The sequence below is a fragment of the Ursus arctos genome, unplaced genomic scaffold (assembly GCF_023065955.2).
Source record: "Ursus arctos isolate Adak ecotype North America unplaced genomic scaffold, UrsArc2.0 scaffold_56, whole genome shotgun sequence".
NCBI classification, from domain to species: Eukaryota; Metazoa; Chordata; class Mammalia; order Carnivora; family Ursidae; genus Ursus; species Ursus arctos.
In genome coordinates this window covers 261409-276898 of record NW_026623074.1, presented here as the reverse complement: position 1 = coordinate 276898, position 15490 = coordinate 261409, and the positions used below count along the sequence as shown (strand labels likewise).

General features: G+C 36.8%; 1 protein-coding gene across 1 annotated transcript; it reads left to right on the top strand.

The window, feature by feature from the left end:
- The first annotated feature begins 8975 nt into the window (after nucleotides 1–8975).
- LOC113260363 (olfactory receptor 13C3) lies at nucleotides 8976–12239 on the top strand. Its single transcript, XM_026506096.4, has one exon. The coding sequence runs from the start codon at nucleotides 9448–9450 to the stop codon at nucleotides 10399–10401; it is 954 nt and encodes a 317-aa protein (XP_026361881.1). The 5' UTR covers nucleotides 8976–9447; the 3' UTR covers nucleotides 10402–12239.
- The last annotated feature ends 3251 nt before the right edge of the window (nucleotides 12240–15490 follow it).

The window sequence follows — 15490 nt, the reverse complement described above, 5'->3', positions numbered from 1 at the left end:
CTGTGAATAATGCTATAATGAGCATTGGAGTGCAGGTATCTTTTTGATATGTTGTTTTTATTTCCTTTGGACATATATATCCAGAAGTGGAATAGCTGGAGCATATGGTAGTTCTTTATTTGAGGAAAGTCCATATTGTTTTTCTGCTGGCTGAAGCAATTTACATTCCCACCAATGGTGCACAAAGTTTCCTTTTGTTCCACATCCTCACCAGTATTTGTTATCTCATCTTTTTGAAGGTAGCCATTCTAATAGGCATGAGCTGATATCTCACCGTGATTATGATTTGAATTTCCCTGGTGATTAATGATATTGAGCATCTTTTCACATTCCTATGGGCCACCTGTATGTCTTCTTTGGAAAAATGTCTATTCAGTTCTGCTGCCCACTTTAAAATCAGAATTTTTTTTTTTTTGTTATTGAGTTGTATGATTTCTTTGTATATTTTGGATATTAACTTCTTATCTGATATATATATTTCAAATGTATTTTCTCACATTGCACAGTTTGCCTTTTCATTTTGTTGATTATTTCTTTTGCTCTGCAGAAGCTTTTTAGGTTGATGTAATCCCACTTGTTGATTTTTATTTTTGTTGCTTGTGCTTTTGGTGTCATGTCCAAGAAATAGTTGGACCATGTCAATAGACCAATGTCAAGGAACTTTTCCCCTGTGTTGTCTTCTAGGAGTTTTATGATTTCATTGGTCTTTTCTATTGGTTCTTAAAATTTTTTTCTGGTCTCTAATTTTTTTCCTCTCTGATCTTTGTTATTTTCTTCCTACTGCTAACTCTGGGCTTATTTTCTTCTTCTTTTTCTAGTTTCTTGGGATGTAAAGTTAGGTTATTTGAGATTTTTCTTTTTTCTTTTTGAAATTTTTTATATATGTATGTATTTATTTGAGAGGAGTACAAGCAGTGGGGGAGAGGCAAAGGATGAGGGAGAGAGAGAATCTTAAGCAGACTCCCATTCTCAGCATGGAGCCTGATGAGGGGCTTGATCTTATGACCCTGAGATCATGATCTGAGCCAAAATCAAGAGTTGGACACTCAACCAAATGAGCCACCCAGGTGCCCCCCCTTTTTTCTTAATATATGCATTTATCACTATAAACTTCCTTCTAATAACTGTTTTTAGCATCCCATAAATTTTGGTGTGTGATGTTTTCCATTTTCATTTGTCTAAAGATGTATTTTTAAAAATTTTTTCTTTGACCCCTTTATTGCTCATGAATGTGTTGTCCAGTTTCCACATGTGTAAATTGTCTAGCTTTCCTCTTGTTGATTTCTAGTTTCATACCATTGTGCTCAGAAAAGGTACTTGGTATGACTTCAGTCCTCTTAAATATGCTTAAACTTGTTTTGTGTCCTCTCATATGCTCTATCCTGGAGAATATTCTGTGTGCACTTGAGAAGAATATGTATTCTATTGCTCTTAGATGCAGTGTTCTATATATGTTTGTTAGGTCCATTTGGTCGAAAGTATGACTCAAATCCAATGTATCCTTATTGATTTCCTATTTGGATGATCTATCCATTGCTGAAAGTGGAGTATTGAAGCCCCTTATTATTGTGTTATTGTTTATTTCTCCCTTTAGATCTATTAGTATTTAAATAATATATTTAGGTGCTCTGATGTTAGGTGCATGTATATTTACAATTATTAAATTTGCTTGATGAGTTGACCTTTTAAAATTTTTTTTATTTTATTTGAATTAAACTAATTAATATATAGGGTATTATTAGATTCAGAGGTAGAATTTGGTGATTCATCAGTTGTATATAACACCCAGTGCTCATTACATCATGTGCCCTCCTTAATGCCCATCACCCAGTTACCCTATCCCCCCCACACCCCTCCCCTCCAGCAACCCTCATTTGTTTCCTATGGTTAAGAGTCTCATGGTTTGTCTTCCTCTCTGATTTCATCGTATTTTATTTTGCCCTCCCTTCTCCTATGAGCCTCTGTTTTGTTTCTTAAATTCCACATATGAGCAGAAGCATATGATAATTGTCTTTCTGACTGACTTATTTCACTTAGCATGATACTTTCTAGTTCTACCACGTCATTGCAAATGTTAAGATTTCATTTTTAATGGCTGTGTAATATTCCATTGTATGTATACACCACATCTTCTTTATCCAGTCATCTGTCGATGGACATCTGGGCTCTTTCCATAGTTTGGATATTGTGGACATTGCTGCTGTAAACATTGGGGTACAGGTACCCCTTTGGATTGCTACATTTGTATTTTTTGGGTAAATACCTAGTAGTGCAATTGCTGGGTTGTAGAGTAGCTCTATTTTTAACTTTTTGAGGAAACTCCGTACTGTTTTCCAGAGTGGCTGTACAGCTGTATTCTCACTACCAGTGTAAGAGGGTTCGCCTTTCTCCGCATCCTCACCAACATTTGTTGCTTCCTGATCTGTTAATTTTAGCCATTCTGACTCATGTGAGGTGATACCTCGTTGTGGTTTTGATTTGTATTTCCTTAATGCCAAGAGATGTTGAGCATTTTTTCATGTGTCTGTTGGTCATTTGTATGTCTTCTTTGGAGAAATGTCTGTTCATGTCTTCTGCCCATTTCTTATCTTTATAATTGTTGTTTTGAATTCTAGTTCTGACGTCTCACTTATATCCACATTGATTAAATCCCTGGCAGTGAATACTGCCTCTTGTTCTCTCTTTTGGGGTGAGTTCTTCCATCTTGTCATTAATTCCAGAGCAGAATATATGAGAGAGAGAACAAAATACAAAAATAGCACAACACCACCACCAGCGAAATATACACTAAACAAATCAGAAGAGTTCAGAAACTAAAAAAGAAAAAAGAAAACAAAATCAAACAGAAGGTGAACAAAACAGAACAATAAACTAGATCCTGGTGTGTTTTGGTCTGTTTGTTAAAAGAAACTAGATCACGGGATGCCTGGGTGGCTCTGTCAGTTAAGCGTCTACCTTCAGCTCAGGTTATGATCCCAGACTCTGGTTTGGAGTCTCCAAACTTTACAGAGTGCTGTGGTGTGCGCCCTTGCAGCTATTCCCAGCAAAAGGAAGGAGGTCTTGTCGTGGCTCTGACTTTTGCTGGGCCCCTGCTCAGAGACTGGTCGCCAGACCGTGCAGCTGTTCATGGTTTATGGCAACATCCTGCAGAAAGCCCACGCCTGGGCTCGCTGTTTACAGCTGGCTTCCGTGGTCCCATGCTTGGGAATTCTGCCGTACTCAGGCACTCCCATTCTTTTTGTGACCCCCGGGGATCTTGAGACCACACTGTCCCACTTAGGATTCCGCCCTGCTTTGCCACCTGAACACCTTTCAAGTAGGGACATCCCCCACCAGAGCAGACTTCTAAAAGTTCAAATTTTGTGCTCCAATGTTTATATTACTTTATGGTACCCGACTTATGAGGCTCCCACCCCTCACTGTTTATCTTCCGATATATTGCCTCGGATTCACTTTTCCACACCTCCTACCTTGCAAAAAGTGATCACCTTTCTATTTGTAGAATTGCAGTAGTTCTTTTCTTAGATCCCCAGTTGAGTTTGCGGGTGTTCAGAATGATTTGATAGCTATCTAGCTGAATTCCAGGGACCAGACAAAATTAGGGTCTCTTACTCCTCTGCCATCTTACCTCTCTCCAAGTGAGGTGACCTTTTTATCATTGCATAATGACCTTCTTTGTCTCCCATGACAGGTTTTGTCTGTTATGTCTGATGTAAGTATAGCTACCCCCACTCTCTTTTGGTTTACACTTGCATGGAATATCTTTTTCCATCCTTCACTTTAAACCTAGGTATGTCATTAAAGCTGATATTAGTCTCTTATAGACACAGCATAGTTGGGTCTTGTTTTTTAATCCATCCAGCCACTCTGTGCCTTTTGTTTGGAGAATTCAATCCATTTATGTTTTAGGTACTTTTTAATATGTACAAATTTACTAATGCCATCTTATTAATTGCTTTATGGCTTTTTAATAGTTCCACTGTTCCTTTTTTTCTCTCTTGATGCCTACCTTTGTGGATTGGTGATTTTCTTTGATGGTATGTTCTGATTTTCTTCTCTTTATCTGTTGTTAATCTACTACAGCTTTTTTGCTTTGTGGTCACCACGCAGCTTACATAAAACACCTTATACGTGTAACAGTCTATTTTACACTGATAGCAACTTAACTTCAATTGCATACAAAAACTGTACTAGTTTACTCCCTCCCTTTTATGTTTTTAATGTGACGATTTATCTCTATTTATATTTTGTATTCATAACAAATTATAATAGCTACAGTTATTTTTAATATAAACTCTTTTCCTTTAACCTCTATACTGTAGTTTAGTGCTGAACACACCATCCTGTTACAGAATTAGAGACTTATGAATCTATGTATTTATCTTAACTTGTGTATTGTATATTTTTATATGTTTTCACATTACTAATTAGTGTTCTTTCATTTTGGCTTGAAGAACTCCTTTCAGCATTTCTTGTAAGGTGGGTCTAGTGGTGATGAACTACATCAGCTTTTATTTGTCTAGGAAAGTCTTTATTTCTCCTTCATTTCTGAAGGATAACTTTACCAAAACTCAATGTTAATATCTACAATATAGGTCAATAGATTTTGCTAAAACACTTTACTTCATTAATATGTTATCTACCTATCAGAATTCATGCCCCAAACTATCCATTCTAGACTTTTTTTTTTTTTTTTACTCTTGTGGCCTTAAATATGAATTCAGCTTTGTCCTGTGGGTTTATTTATTTGTATTTTTATCTGTATTTCTTTTAATTCCAAAAAGTTTGGCACTGGCATCCTGCATGAAATTAACTTAATCCAAAAGAATGCATATAAGCAAACAAGTTAAATGATTAACTCACGGAAAATATCTGTTTTATTTCATTTATCTAGGTGATTTTTCAACTCTAGCATTTCATTTTGATAATTATCATTTGAATTACTAATTTCTTACATTGAATTAACTCTACTTTGGTAAGCATATTTTGAACTAAAACACTCACATTTCATAAAGCTAGTTTTGTGAATATTTGCCCCTATTTCCAAAAGTTACATGAGTAGGAGAATGTCATTTCATTTTTGAGCTGAGTTCAAGCACAATTTATTCCCAGCACCACTTTTAATTGGGTCTGTGGGACACTGTCCCTAACACACCAAGAAGTTTGTCCATTCCATAGATCTCTCATTCCAACTTTAAATTGCTTTGGGAATTGGGGAACAATTACAACAACTGTTGCATAATAAATACTTACTCTTCCACATCTGTGGAATCTGGCATTGTTTGTTGAACCTAACCTTAATTCAGAATGCTGACATAAATGCTAAGAAGAAACTAACTGGGTCTTCTAGGATATGGTATATCAGTATACAGGTGAGCCTTGAATACCATGACACTGTACCTTTTCAATCTATAGTTAAAGCTGTTATTAATATGAATTTGTAATGTTAATAAGCTGGTACAATACAGACACCATTTCATTATCATCAAAATACAGCTGTGAATCATTATTATTGTTAGTATTTCATCATCATTCATATAATGCCTGTTAATCCTTAAAGCAATTTCCTGATGCTATCTCATTTCCTGACAATATCCTTGCAAGGAAAGTAGAGCAGGTATTTTTATCACTATTTTACAAATGAGAAGACTGAGGCTATAAATTAGGAGCATAGAACCTCAAACAAAAGACGTTTATTTTAGTCTGAGGCAGTTTTCCCCCATGTTAAACCCATGTCATATGTATATTCTAAGGAGTATTAGGTGATCCTCTATTTTTACAGTGCATAAACTGTTAATTTTCTGTATAAGATGGCAGCTTGCTAGTGCTGCCTGAAAGATACTTTTAAAAAATTAAAACCTGCTACAAATTAAATATGACATATTGAAGTTTTCCCAGTCATTAAGCCACAAATACTACATAGGGTAATTGCTTAAGAGTTTAGAAAGTCAGCCTTTGTGTATTCAGTCAATCCGCCCATCTATTATATGCAGCCACTGTGTTAAGCTTAGGTGTTAGAGGGAAGAGCCAGACAAGCTCCTTCTCCTGTGTCTTTTGTTATCTCACAATATAACAAGATAACCAGTTTAAAGAGAGCTGGGAGCAGAAGTAGGAAGACAAGTCTGGCTCAAGAAGGGTTTGACTTAGTGAGGGGTTTCCTGCCTAAGAGGGAAAGACTGGGAGCTGTTGGCAGGGAGAAGCAGGTTAGGTGGCCTCAGATGTGTTGTCTGGAAGTTGTCTGGAACAGGAAGCCAACAGGCTTTCCAGGCCTGGACCTTTGGGTCCTACCTGGAACGTCTCCATGTAGCCTAGTAAGTCAGTGTCTTCCTGTGCTCTTCTTTTTGCAGTAGTGACTGGGTTGATTAGAGTGCTCATGTCCCTTATCCAGTGCATCGTCTGACCAATTTCTGATCTGAGGAGAATTTGATTTATTATAAGAAGTAGTGTAGAATAATTGTAGAATAATTGCCCCTTCCCTCGGGCACTGTTGAATGAATATACTCAATTTGTTTTTGTGACCCCAATATTTCTACAGTTCTTACCGAGTATTCCCTTTTGTTGATAATTTCTATACAATTTTAATGATACCAGTTGGACATACTAGTAAAATAAAGATAATGGGCTTTGGCTCTTTCCTCTTCTCATTATTTCAACTGAACCAATTTCAAGGCACATAGGATCATGAAACAAGAGTTGACTACATAAATGGAATGAAGATCTTTCTTCTTCCCTACCTCTCTCCTCCCCTCCACTTTAAAGGAAGTTCTGGACTTAACCTGAAAAAATTAAAAATTAACAATCTCTTTGTGGCTATTTTTTCAACTCTAAAATTGAGATCTTTATTTTTTTTTAATTTTTAAAAATATTTTATTTATTTATTTGACAGAGAGCGTGTGCGTATAAGCAGGGGGAGTGGCAAGCAGAGGGAGAGGGATTGTGGGACTCCATCCTAAGACCAGGAGATAATGACCTGAGCTGAAGGCAGACACTTAACCAACTGAGCCACCTAAGCACCCTAAAACTGAGATTTTTATATTCCCTTGTCTTTCTCTTCAGAGTTGAAATATTTCTATTATGTATTCTTAACTAAAATTTTCCTGTACTGAGAATCCTTTTGTCAAGTTGGACTTCTGGCTCCAAGTAATACCTGTTCTATGGTAATTTTCCCAACTACTCTCCCATGACAAACGAAGTGGTAGAGTGGGAGAAGAATGGCTTTGCTGAAATTCTCAAAACTACTAACCCACAGGAAGCCTAAATTTGTGACTTTGCCCAATGTCAAATCTGGTGGTGATTTTGGAAAGATCAGTTTTTACATCTGGTCAGTAATTAGTGACAACCCCGTTAATCTACATACCTTAATTCCTTGTGTTACATTTCTAATAAAAACTCTCATAAAATCATGGTATGATGGCAATTTTTGGAGAGTACTAATATCACAGGGTCTAAGCCCTCAACCCATGCTCTGTGCTTTGTAATGATGGACCCCTTCCTTACGAAAAGAAATGTCAAATTCTCTGCCCAACTTTAGAGACTCTCTGTGTACCTAGTGTGCTTTCCTTTTCAGATGTGCTTGCCACCATCCCTCCACAGAAATTCCCTTGCCCAAAAAGGATGTGCTCTGTTTACTCCTAACTTTGGCTCAACTTCTCACTTTTGGGCTACACCACTTCTCTTTTCTTTTCTTCCAAACCTGTCTGATTTTTCCCATGTTTCCAGATCTGGCCCAATTCTGAAACACTTCCTAAGTTCTCCCTCGCCTGACTTATTTCTCCTAAACTTCTTCCTTCTGGGAAAATTGATAATTTTTCATTCAAACTTCATAATGTAATTGTATTTATGATGTGTTTTCATGTACTTTTTCTATATCCCTAACTGAATTGTGAGCTTTGTAATGGCAGACACTTTACATTATTCTTTAGTTTATCCTTACTGTGCTTGGAATATGACTAGGTTTAAGGTAGGCTGTCTGTAATATTCTAAAACTATTGTAGTAGTCTGGCACAAGTTTAAACTGCTTTTTAAAAAAATGTGTCTTTTAATAATATTTTTTCTTAAGAGTCTATAACAACATGATATGAATTTGGAGCTTTCTGTAAAACACAAAAGTATACTTATTTTCCAGATTGGCATGCCAATCCATAATAAGGCAAAAGAAAATCAGTTTAGATCAGAAAAATCTGGATACTTTGTCAATTCAGTATAGATTAAACCCTTGCTACTCAAGTGCTTTCAAGACCTTCTCGTAAGTACTACCTGCTTATGAGAAATGGAGAATCTCAGGAGCTGCCCTGAACTCTAAAACAGAATCTAAAGTTTTTCAAGATACCCAGATGATTCATATGTATATGAAAACCAGTGAAGCTATAAACTAGATATATATGTACTTTTAAGAATCTCTATGTCCAACTGTGGGGCTTGAACTCATGACCCTGAGATCAAAAGTCACATATTCTACCTACTGAACTACCAGGCACCCCTATGAACTAGACTGGATCTGAGCCTTGAGCTCCACTTTATTACTTACTGTCTGGTTAACCTTGGACAAGCTCCATCTTTTATATTTGGGGAAAAAATGGGGCTAATATAAAGAATGATTATATTTTGTAAAGTATAAAATGATGCATATACACACATATATATATATATATTGTATATATATAATATATATATATAAAACACTTAAACCTTATTACTATTTTCTTAGGTTGACTTAAACAAGTCAAGGTACACTGTGAAGCTACAGAATAAAATAAGTTAGAGACTATGTAATGTTCTCCAAAGATTGTAACATTCATGCAGAGCTGATCTATGCAGTGGTCTTGTCCTAGAACAGTCACATAAGCTACTAAGAGGGGGCTGGAATATGAGATCAACAACTAACTATATTTAAACAGACATTAAATTTTATTTTATGCTATCCAATATATTATTATTAAATGTCTATAAAATGTACAATTTACTGACTAACATAAGGAATATAGTGTCAGGCATAGAAAGAGATATATAGCAAGTTGCTGTGAAATCATGACCATGATGTCATGGCTGAATCCCATTTCTGGTCCTTGCTGAGTAGACTTTGCCATCTCCACTGCTTGCTTTCTCAGACAGAGGAAGTCAGGCTCATAGTTGGTAATTAGTCAGGAGTTTTAGAAACCTTAACACAAGAACATGTTAACAGCAGGAAAGGTTACTTCTCTATGTTTGTCTGATCATAGGTAGAGCTTCGCATATTAGCAGTGGGCATCAGCACTTCCATCATTCCCAATTTCACTGCTTCCTAGTCACACACATTGTTGAAGATGACTGGATGTCAGAGCTTCAAGCAAACACTCCTTATAACACCATCTAAAAAAATGAATTGTTCAGGTAATTTGTAACATTTGTTTCTTGGCAGTGAATATATTTTGTATTAGAGCTTCACTTGGCATCCTAAAAGCAGATGACATGGATAAAATTAATCAGACATTTGCATCGGAATTTATTCTTCTGGGACTCTCTGGTTACCCCAAATTTGAGATCATTTACTTCGTTCTAATTCTAGTAATGTATCTAGTGATTCTAATTGGCAACGGTATTCTGATCATAGCAAGCATCTTTGATTCCCGTCTTCACACCCCCATGTACTTCTTCCTGGGCAACCTCTCTTTCCTGGACATCTGCTATACCTCCTCCTCTGTTCCCTCAACTTTGGTGAGCTTAATTTCAAAGAAAAGGAACATTTCCTTCTCTGGATGCACAGTGCAGATGTTCTTTGGGTTTGCAATGGGGTCAACAGAATGTTTCCTTCTTGGCATGATGGCTTTTGATCGCTATGTAGCCATCTGTAACCCTCTGAGATACCCTGTCATCATGAGCAAGGTGGTGTATGTACCGATGGCTTCTGTGTCATGGCTCTCTGGTGGAATCAACTCAATTGTGCAAACATCTCTTGCCATGCGATTGCCTTTCTGTGGGAATAATGTTATCAATCATTTCACATGTGAAATATTAGCTGTTCTTAAGCTAGCTTGTGCTGACATATCCCTCAATATTATCACCATGGTCATATCGAATATGACATTCCTGGTTCTTCCACTGCTGGTCATTTTTTTCTCCTATATGTTCATCCTCTACACCATCTTGAGAATGAACTCAGCCACAGGGAGACGCAAAGCCTTTTCCACCTGCTCAGCACACCTGACTGTGGTGATCATATTTTATGGTACCATCTTCTTCATGTATGCTAAGCCCAAGACTCAAGAATTGCCTGGGGAAGACAAGTTTCAAACTTCAGAGAAGCTCATTTCCCTCTTTTATGGGGTAGTGACCCCCATGCTAAATCCTATAATCTATAGCTTGAGAAATAAGGATGTAAAAGCTGCTGTAAAATATCTTCTGAACCAAAAACCTATTCGGTAAGTATTTCCTATACAGAAAATGCAGGTCTTTGTGTAATAGGCCTGAAGATGGACTCCTTGGTCAATTAGTAAAAACCTTCTTTGGAGAAACTATGATTAAGGAGAGATATTTTTATTCTTCCCCTTCCCTAGTCCTGTTCAGCTAGAATTACTGACAATTGTAGTTCACTTTCAACTCAGTTTCCAAAATGTCCTGATCTAGAGCTTACAAGCATGGTGAATTCCATTAGAATCTCATCCTTGGTGATATCTGAAACGAGCGTTTCTGGTGTCCTGTGTGGAAACATAATAGTAAACATTCACACACAGCTTTGGAAATAGGCAAGAGTACAGAATCTGCCATTTACAAACTACCTCAATGACATTGGATAGACTATTCTTTGTAAGCTATAGTTACCTTACTTTTAATAAGGAAATAAATAAAACCGGTTTCAGTGTCATTTAAAGTTTCAATAAATAGGAGAATGAATCTAGAATAGCGCTACTTCACAGTGTCCTAGAATTTCAGAATTGAAGCTAAGACTCCAGATTGAGGACTAAAAGTTACTGCTGAGCACCTCTTTTACCATAAGCTAATAATTAGGAGAGCTAAAATCTCCTCCTAAAAGTCACTCTGTTAATATAAATCGTACCGTCTTTGCCTTTCCCCCTATACCTATATAAAAGAGAAGCTCGGGCCGAGGGAAGAAGTAATCAAGGGAGTTTTCTACCTTATGGGGTGTGCACAGTGGGTGGTGGGAGACATTTCTCTATAGTCCCTGTGGAAGAATGGAAAATTGTTTTTTCCAACTCAAGTGGGAGAAAGGCTGCAAAAGAGCTCTTTAAGGTTTGGGTTCCTACAAAGAGAGCCTGGCTTCTGGCTTGATGAGTGGAGGCCTGCAGAGTTCTCGAGGCTGCAGGCTGGCAGAGGAGCTAGTCTAGAAGGGGGAGGAAAGTGAGTATTCTCTACCAAATAAAACAGAAACATTTCAAACCTGCCTGAGGTGTTCTTACAGGCTCGAAGGAGTGGTAAAAACAATGACTGTGAAAATAAAATCAGTTCTTACATTTTCCAATGTGTTGAAACTCTTCAGTAAGTCTATTATGGTTTTTTTCTTTTTCTATTCATTCCTTGTCTAGAAGGTCATTGCCGAGGGCAGGGTATCTTTGGGCCACACCATCTATCTTTTCTGTTATCTCTTAGCCCACTGTGATAGCTGGACTTTGACTTTATTTCCTACTTAATATTCCTCTTGTTTTGTTTTGGAGCCATGATGTAACTCTGTATCTCCTACTTAGAGTCTTCATTCTTTGCCCGTCCACTCCTCGGGTTGACCTAAGTTTCTACCTAAATGATCTGGTCACTGAATCCTGCTGTTCTGTCCCACTAGGAATGAAGTGTTGTGTCACTGCAGAAAACCTCCAGCTGCTGCTCTCTCTTCTGGGTTGGATCACATCAGTGTTGCTTTTGGTTCTATTCAGAAAGGCATACCCTAGACCCTGTGGGTAATGGCTGTTGAATTTCTGGCACTTCTCCCCTCTTCCCTCCCCACTAGAAGCCCTGAATTTGTATCTGACCCTTGTTTAATTCTCTTTAATTTTTGGTATGTGACAACAAGGTTTTAGGCATGTAAAAATGTTATTTATATTGTTTAAACCAACTCCTTAGCACCTTAATTTTTAATTGTTTCCTGCATAATATCGAGAATGTTAGCATCTTATCATCAGGCTTATATCAAATTGAACCATTCACCTGATATAATATTCCATAGGTACATAAAAATGGGTTAAATGGGGCTTTGATATAAATAAGAATGATCATGTCTATCAGTCATCAGAAAGATTCAATGATAAAGTTGCCCTCCCGGGAAAATCAGAAAATTTCCAAGAGATTAAGTGTATTATTTTCTGATTAATAAATATTTTTTAAATTAAAAAATTATTTTAAAATGTTTAAAGGGATGCCTGCGTGGCTCTGTTGGTTAAGCATCGGACTCTTGATTTCAGCTCATGTTGTGATCTCAGGGTTGTGACATTGAGCCCCAAGTTAGGCTCTGTGCTCAGTGGGGAGTCTGCTTCTCTCCTTCTTCCTCTCCTTCCCCCTCTACTCCCTCCCCATGTTTGATTGCTCGCATGCTCGCACATGCACACATGTGCTCTCTCTCTCTCTCTCTAAAATGAATAAATCTTTAAAAAAAATATGTAAAAAATGTTGTCTTTATAACCATCTCCTAAAGATATCATTTTCAATATTTGTCTTAGTCATTAGGAGTCATACATTTATCATGTTTTTACTTTGATACTTTTATGCACTATGAACAGTTAAGGTTAAAGTTTGTTTTTGTTTTGTTTTTTGATGTACAATACCTATGGTTTCAAAGGATAAATTTTTTAAAAAAAATTTCTGGGTAATCTTTTTTCTTTTTTATGTTATATTAGTCACCATACAGTACATCATTAGTTTTTGATGTAGTGTTCCATGATTCATTATTTGCGTGTAACACCCAGTGCTCATTACAACAGGTGCCCTCCTTAATACCCATCACCGGGCTAATCCATCCCCCCATCCCCCTCTCCTCTGAAACTCTTAGATTGTTTCCCTGGAGTCCATAGTCTCTCATGGTTCCTCTCCCCCTCTGATTTCCCCCCTTCAGTATTCCCTTCTTTCTCCTGATGTCCTCCATGCTATTCTTTATGTTCCACATATGAATGAAACCATCTGATAATTGTCTTTCTCTGCTTGACTTATTTCACATAGCATAATCCCCTTCAAAGGATAAATTTCAAGAGGTAGAGTTCAAAGGGCAGATGATGTGGACTTTTTTCCAATTTCTAGCTAAATTACTCTCAGAAAGATATTACCCACCCTAAATACCATTATAAGAGTTTCCCCCAATATGTTTACAGCTCTGTTTATATATACACTTACACATACATATTTATATCTTTATTTATCTATATATACACATATTTGTATTTTTTCTTTAAAACATATTTTTGGAAATTTCATTTTCAAATATTTAACAGAAGAGTGAGTAATTTAATAAAATCCCTTGTACCAATCATACAACTTATATTATTACACATGGTCAGCCTTCTTTCATCATTATCTATCTTCTTCCTCAGAGTATTTTGTAGCAAATCCTGGCCATAATTACATAATTTTATCTATGTATATATTTATAAATATAAAGACTTTATAAATATAGAGAATCCATCTCCTGGGGGGCATAAACCATGAACAATGCCTTCTGCAGTTAAACAATAGAACAGCGCTGATGAGGACTATGAACCATGAAAAGGGCACATGAGCTACGTAAAAGACATTATTTCTCAGGCCAGTGGGTTGTTGCCGTGCAATAATGCAGGCTGTGTATTAACTGATTTTCTAAATTTCAAGAGAGGGCAGATTTTAAAATTAAACATTGCAGCACTTACCCAGAATCAGGTATTTTGAAGAATACATTAGGCTTCAGAGTGTATACTCATGTATGGCTAACACCTTCCCATAAAGGTATAGGATATGGTCCTGCAGGAGGAAGGCATTTCAGGCCAAAAAGGAGAGTTCTGAAACTTCAGTTGTACCTCCCAGGCCAATGTTGTGCAACTGTCTCTTAGAACATTTCAGTTAGTGTTGGTTTATATATACAACATGTTTCCATTAGCTTCTTATTGAGTATGTATTTTGTACTCCAAAGGTTGATTTCCCCATGATACTATAATACAGGTAGTAGTAACCACCAAATATACTTTAGAAAATGCCAAAGATCTTCCCATTGGCTCAACAATCACTTTCCCTTCTTTTCACTTTTTGTTTCTTATTATTCAGTTTATCCTCCTTGGGGTAGGATGTTAGGTTCAGCTAGAGGATGAACAATACTACCAGCAGCAATTTAAATATGGCCAATGATTCCCATTTTTCTAGTCTGCTATAGAGAGTGGGGTTGGATAAGTATAAGCATATAGGTTTGTCTCATTGACCAGGTAAGAGAGAGGCAAAAACCATTAATAAGGATTATCCAATGGGAAAAAAGATAGTCTCTTCAACAATGTTGGGAAAACTGGACAGCAACATGCAAAACAATGAAACTGAGCCACTTTCTTACACCATACACAAAAATAAATTCAAAATGGATGAAAGACCTAAATGTGAGACCTGAAACTATAAAAATCCTAGAGGACAAAACACACAGTAACCTGTTTGACATCAGTTGTAGCAACTTCTTTGTAGATATGTCTTCTGAGGCAAGGGAAACAAAAGCAAAAATAAACTGTGGGACTTCATCAAAATAAAAAGCTCTTGCACAGCAAAAGAAATAATCAACAAAACTAAAAGGTAACCTGTGGAATGGTAGAAGATATTTGCAAATGACATATCTGGTAAAGGGTCAGTATCCAAAATATATAAAGAACTTATAAAACTTAATACCCCAAAAAACAAAGAATCTAACTAAAAATTTGGCAGAAGACATGAATAGACAATTTTCCAAGGACGACGTGCAGATGGCCAATAGACACATAAAAGATGCTCAACATTACTCCTCACCAGGGAAATGCAGATCAAAACTACAAAGAGATATCACCTCATACCTGTCAGAATGGCTAAAATCAACAATACAACAAACAGCAGGTTTCGAGGAGGATGTGGAGAAAGGAGAACCCTCTTGCACTGTTGGTGGGAATGCAAACTGGTGCAGCCACTGTGGAAAGCAATATGGAGGTTCCTCATAAAAATAGAACTGTCCTGCAATCCAGCTATTGCACTACTAGTTATTTACCCATTAATCCCATTTTTTAAAAAAAGATGAAAGAAGGAATGATTTATATTATCTTTCTTTTAGGAATGTGGGCAGTAATATTTAGATGTATTGTCATGTGTCATGTTCAAAAATTGAACTCATAAATGCCATCCATGTCACAGGAATACAGGGTCAACCAAAGAAAAAGAAAATTTCTTAGAAATATAGAAGTTTCTCTGAGTGCCTGTATCATTCCCACTATTTTCTCCATATCTCCCTCCCCAGATATCTCAACAATATAGTCAGTGATGGTCTTCTTTTAATCCTACATATATTAAGTGTTAACACACATTCATTCAGTCCTGAAAACGA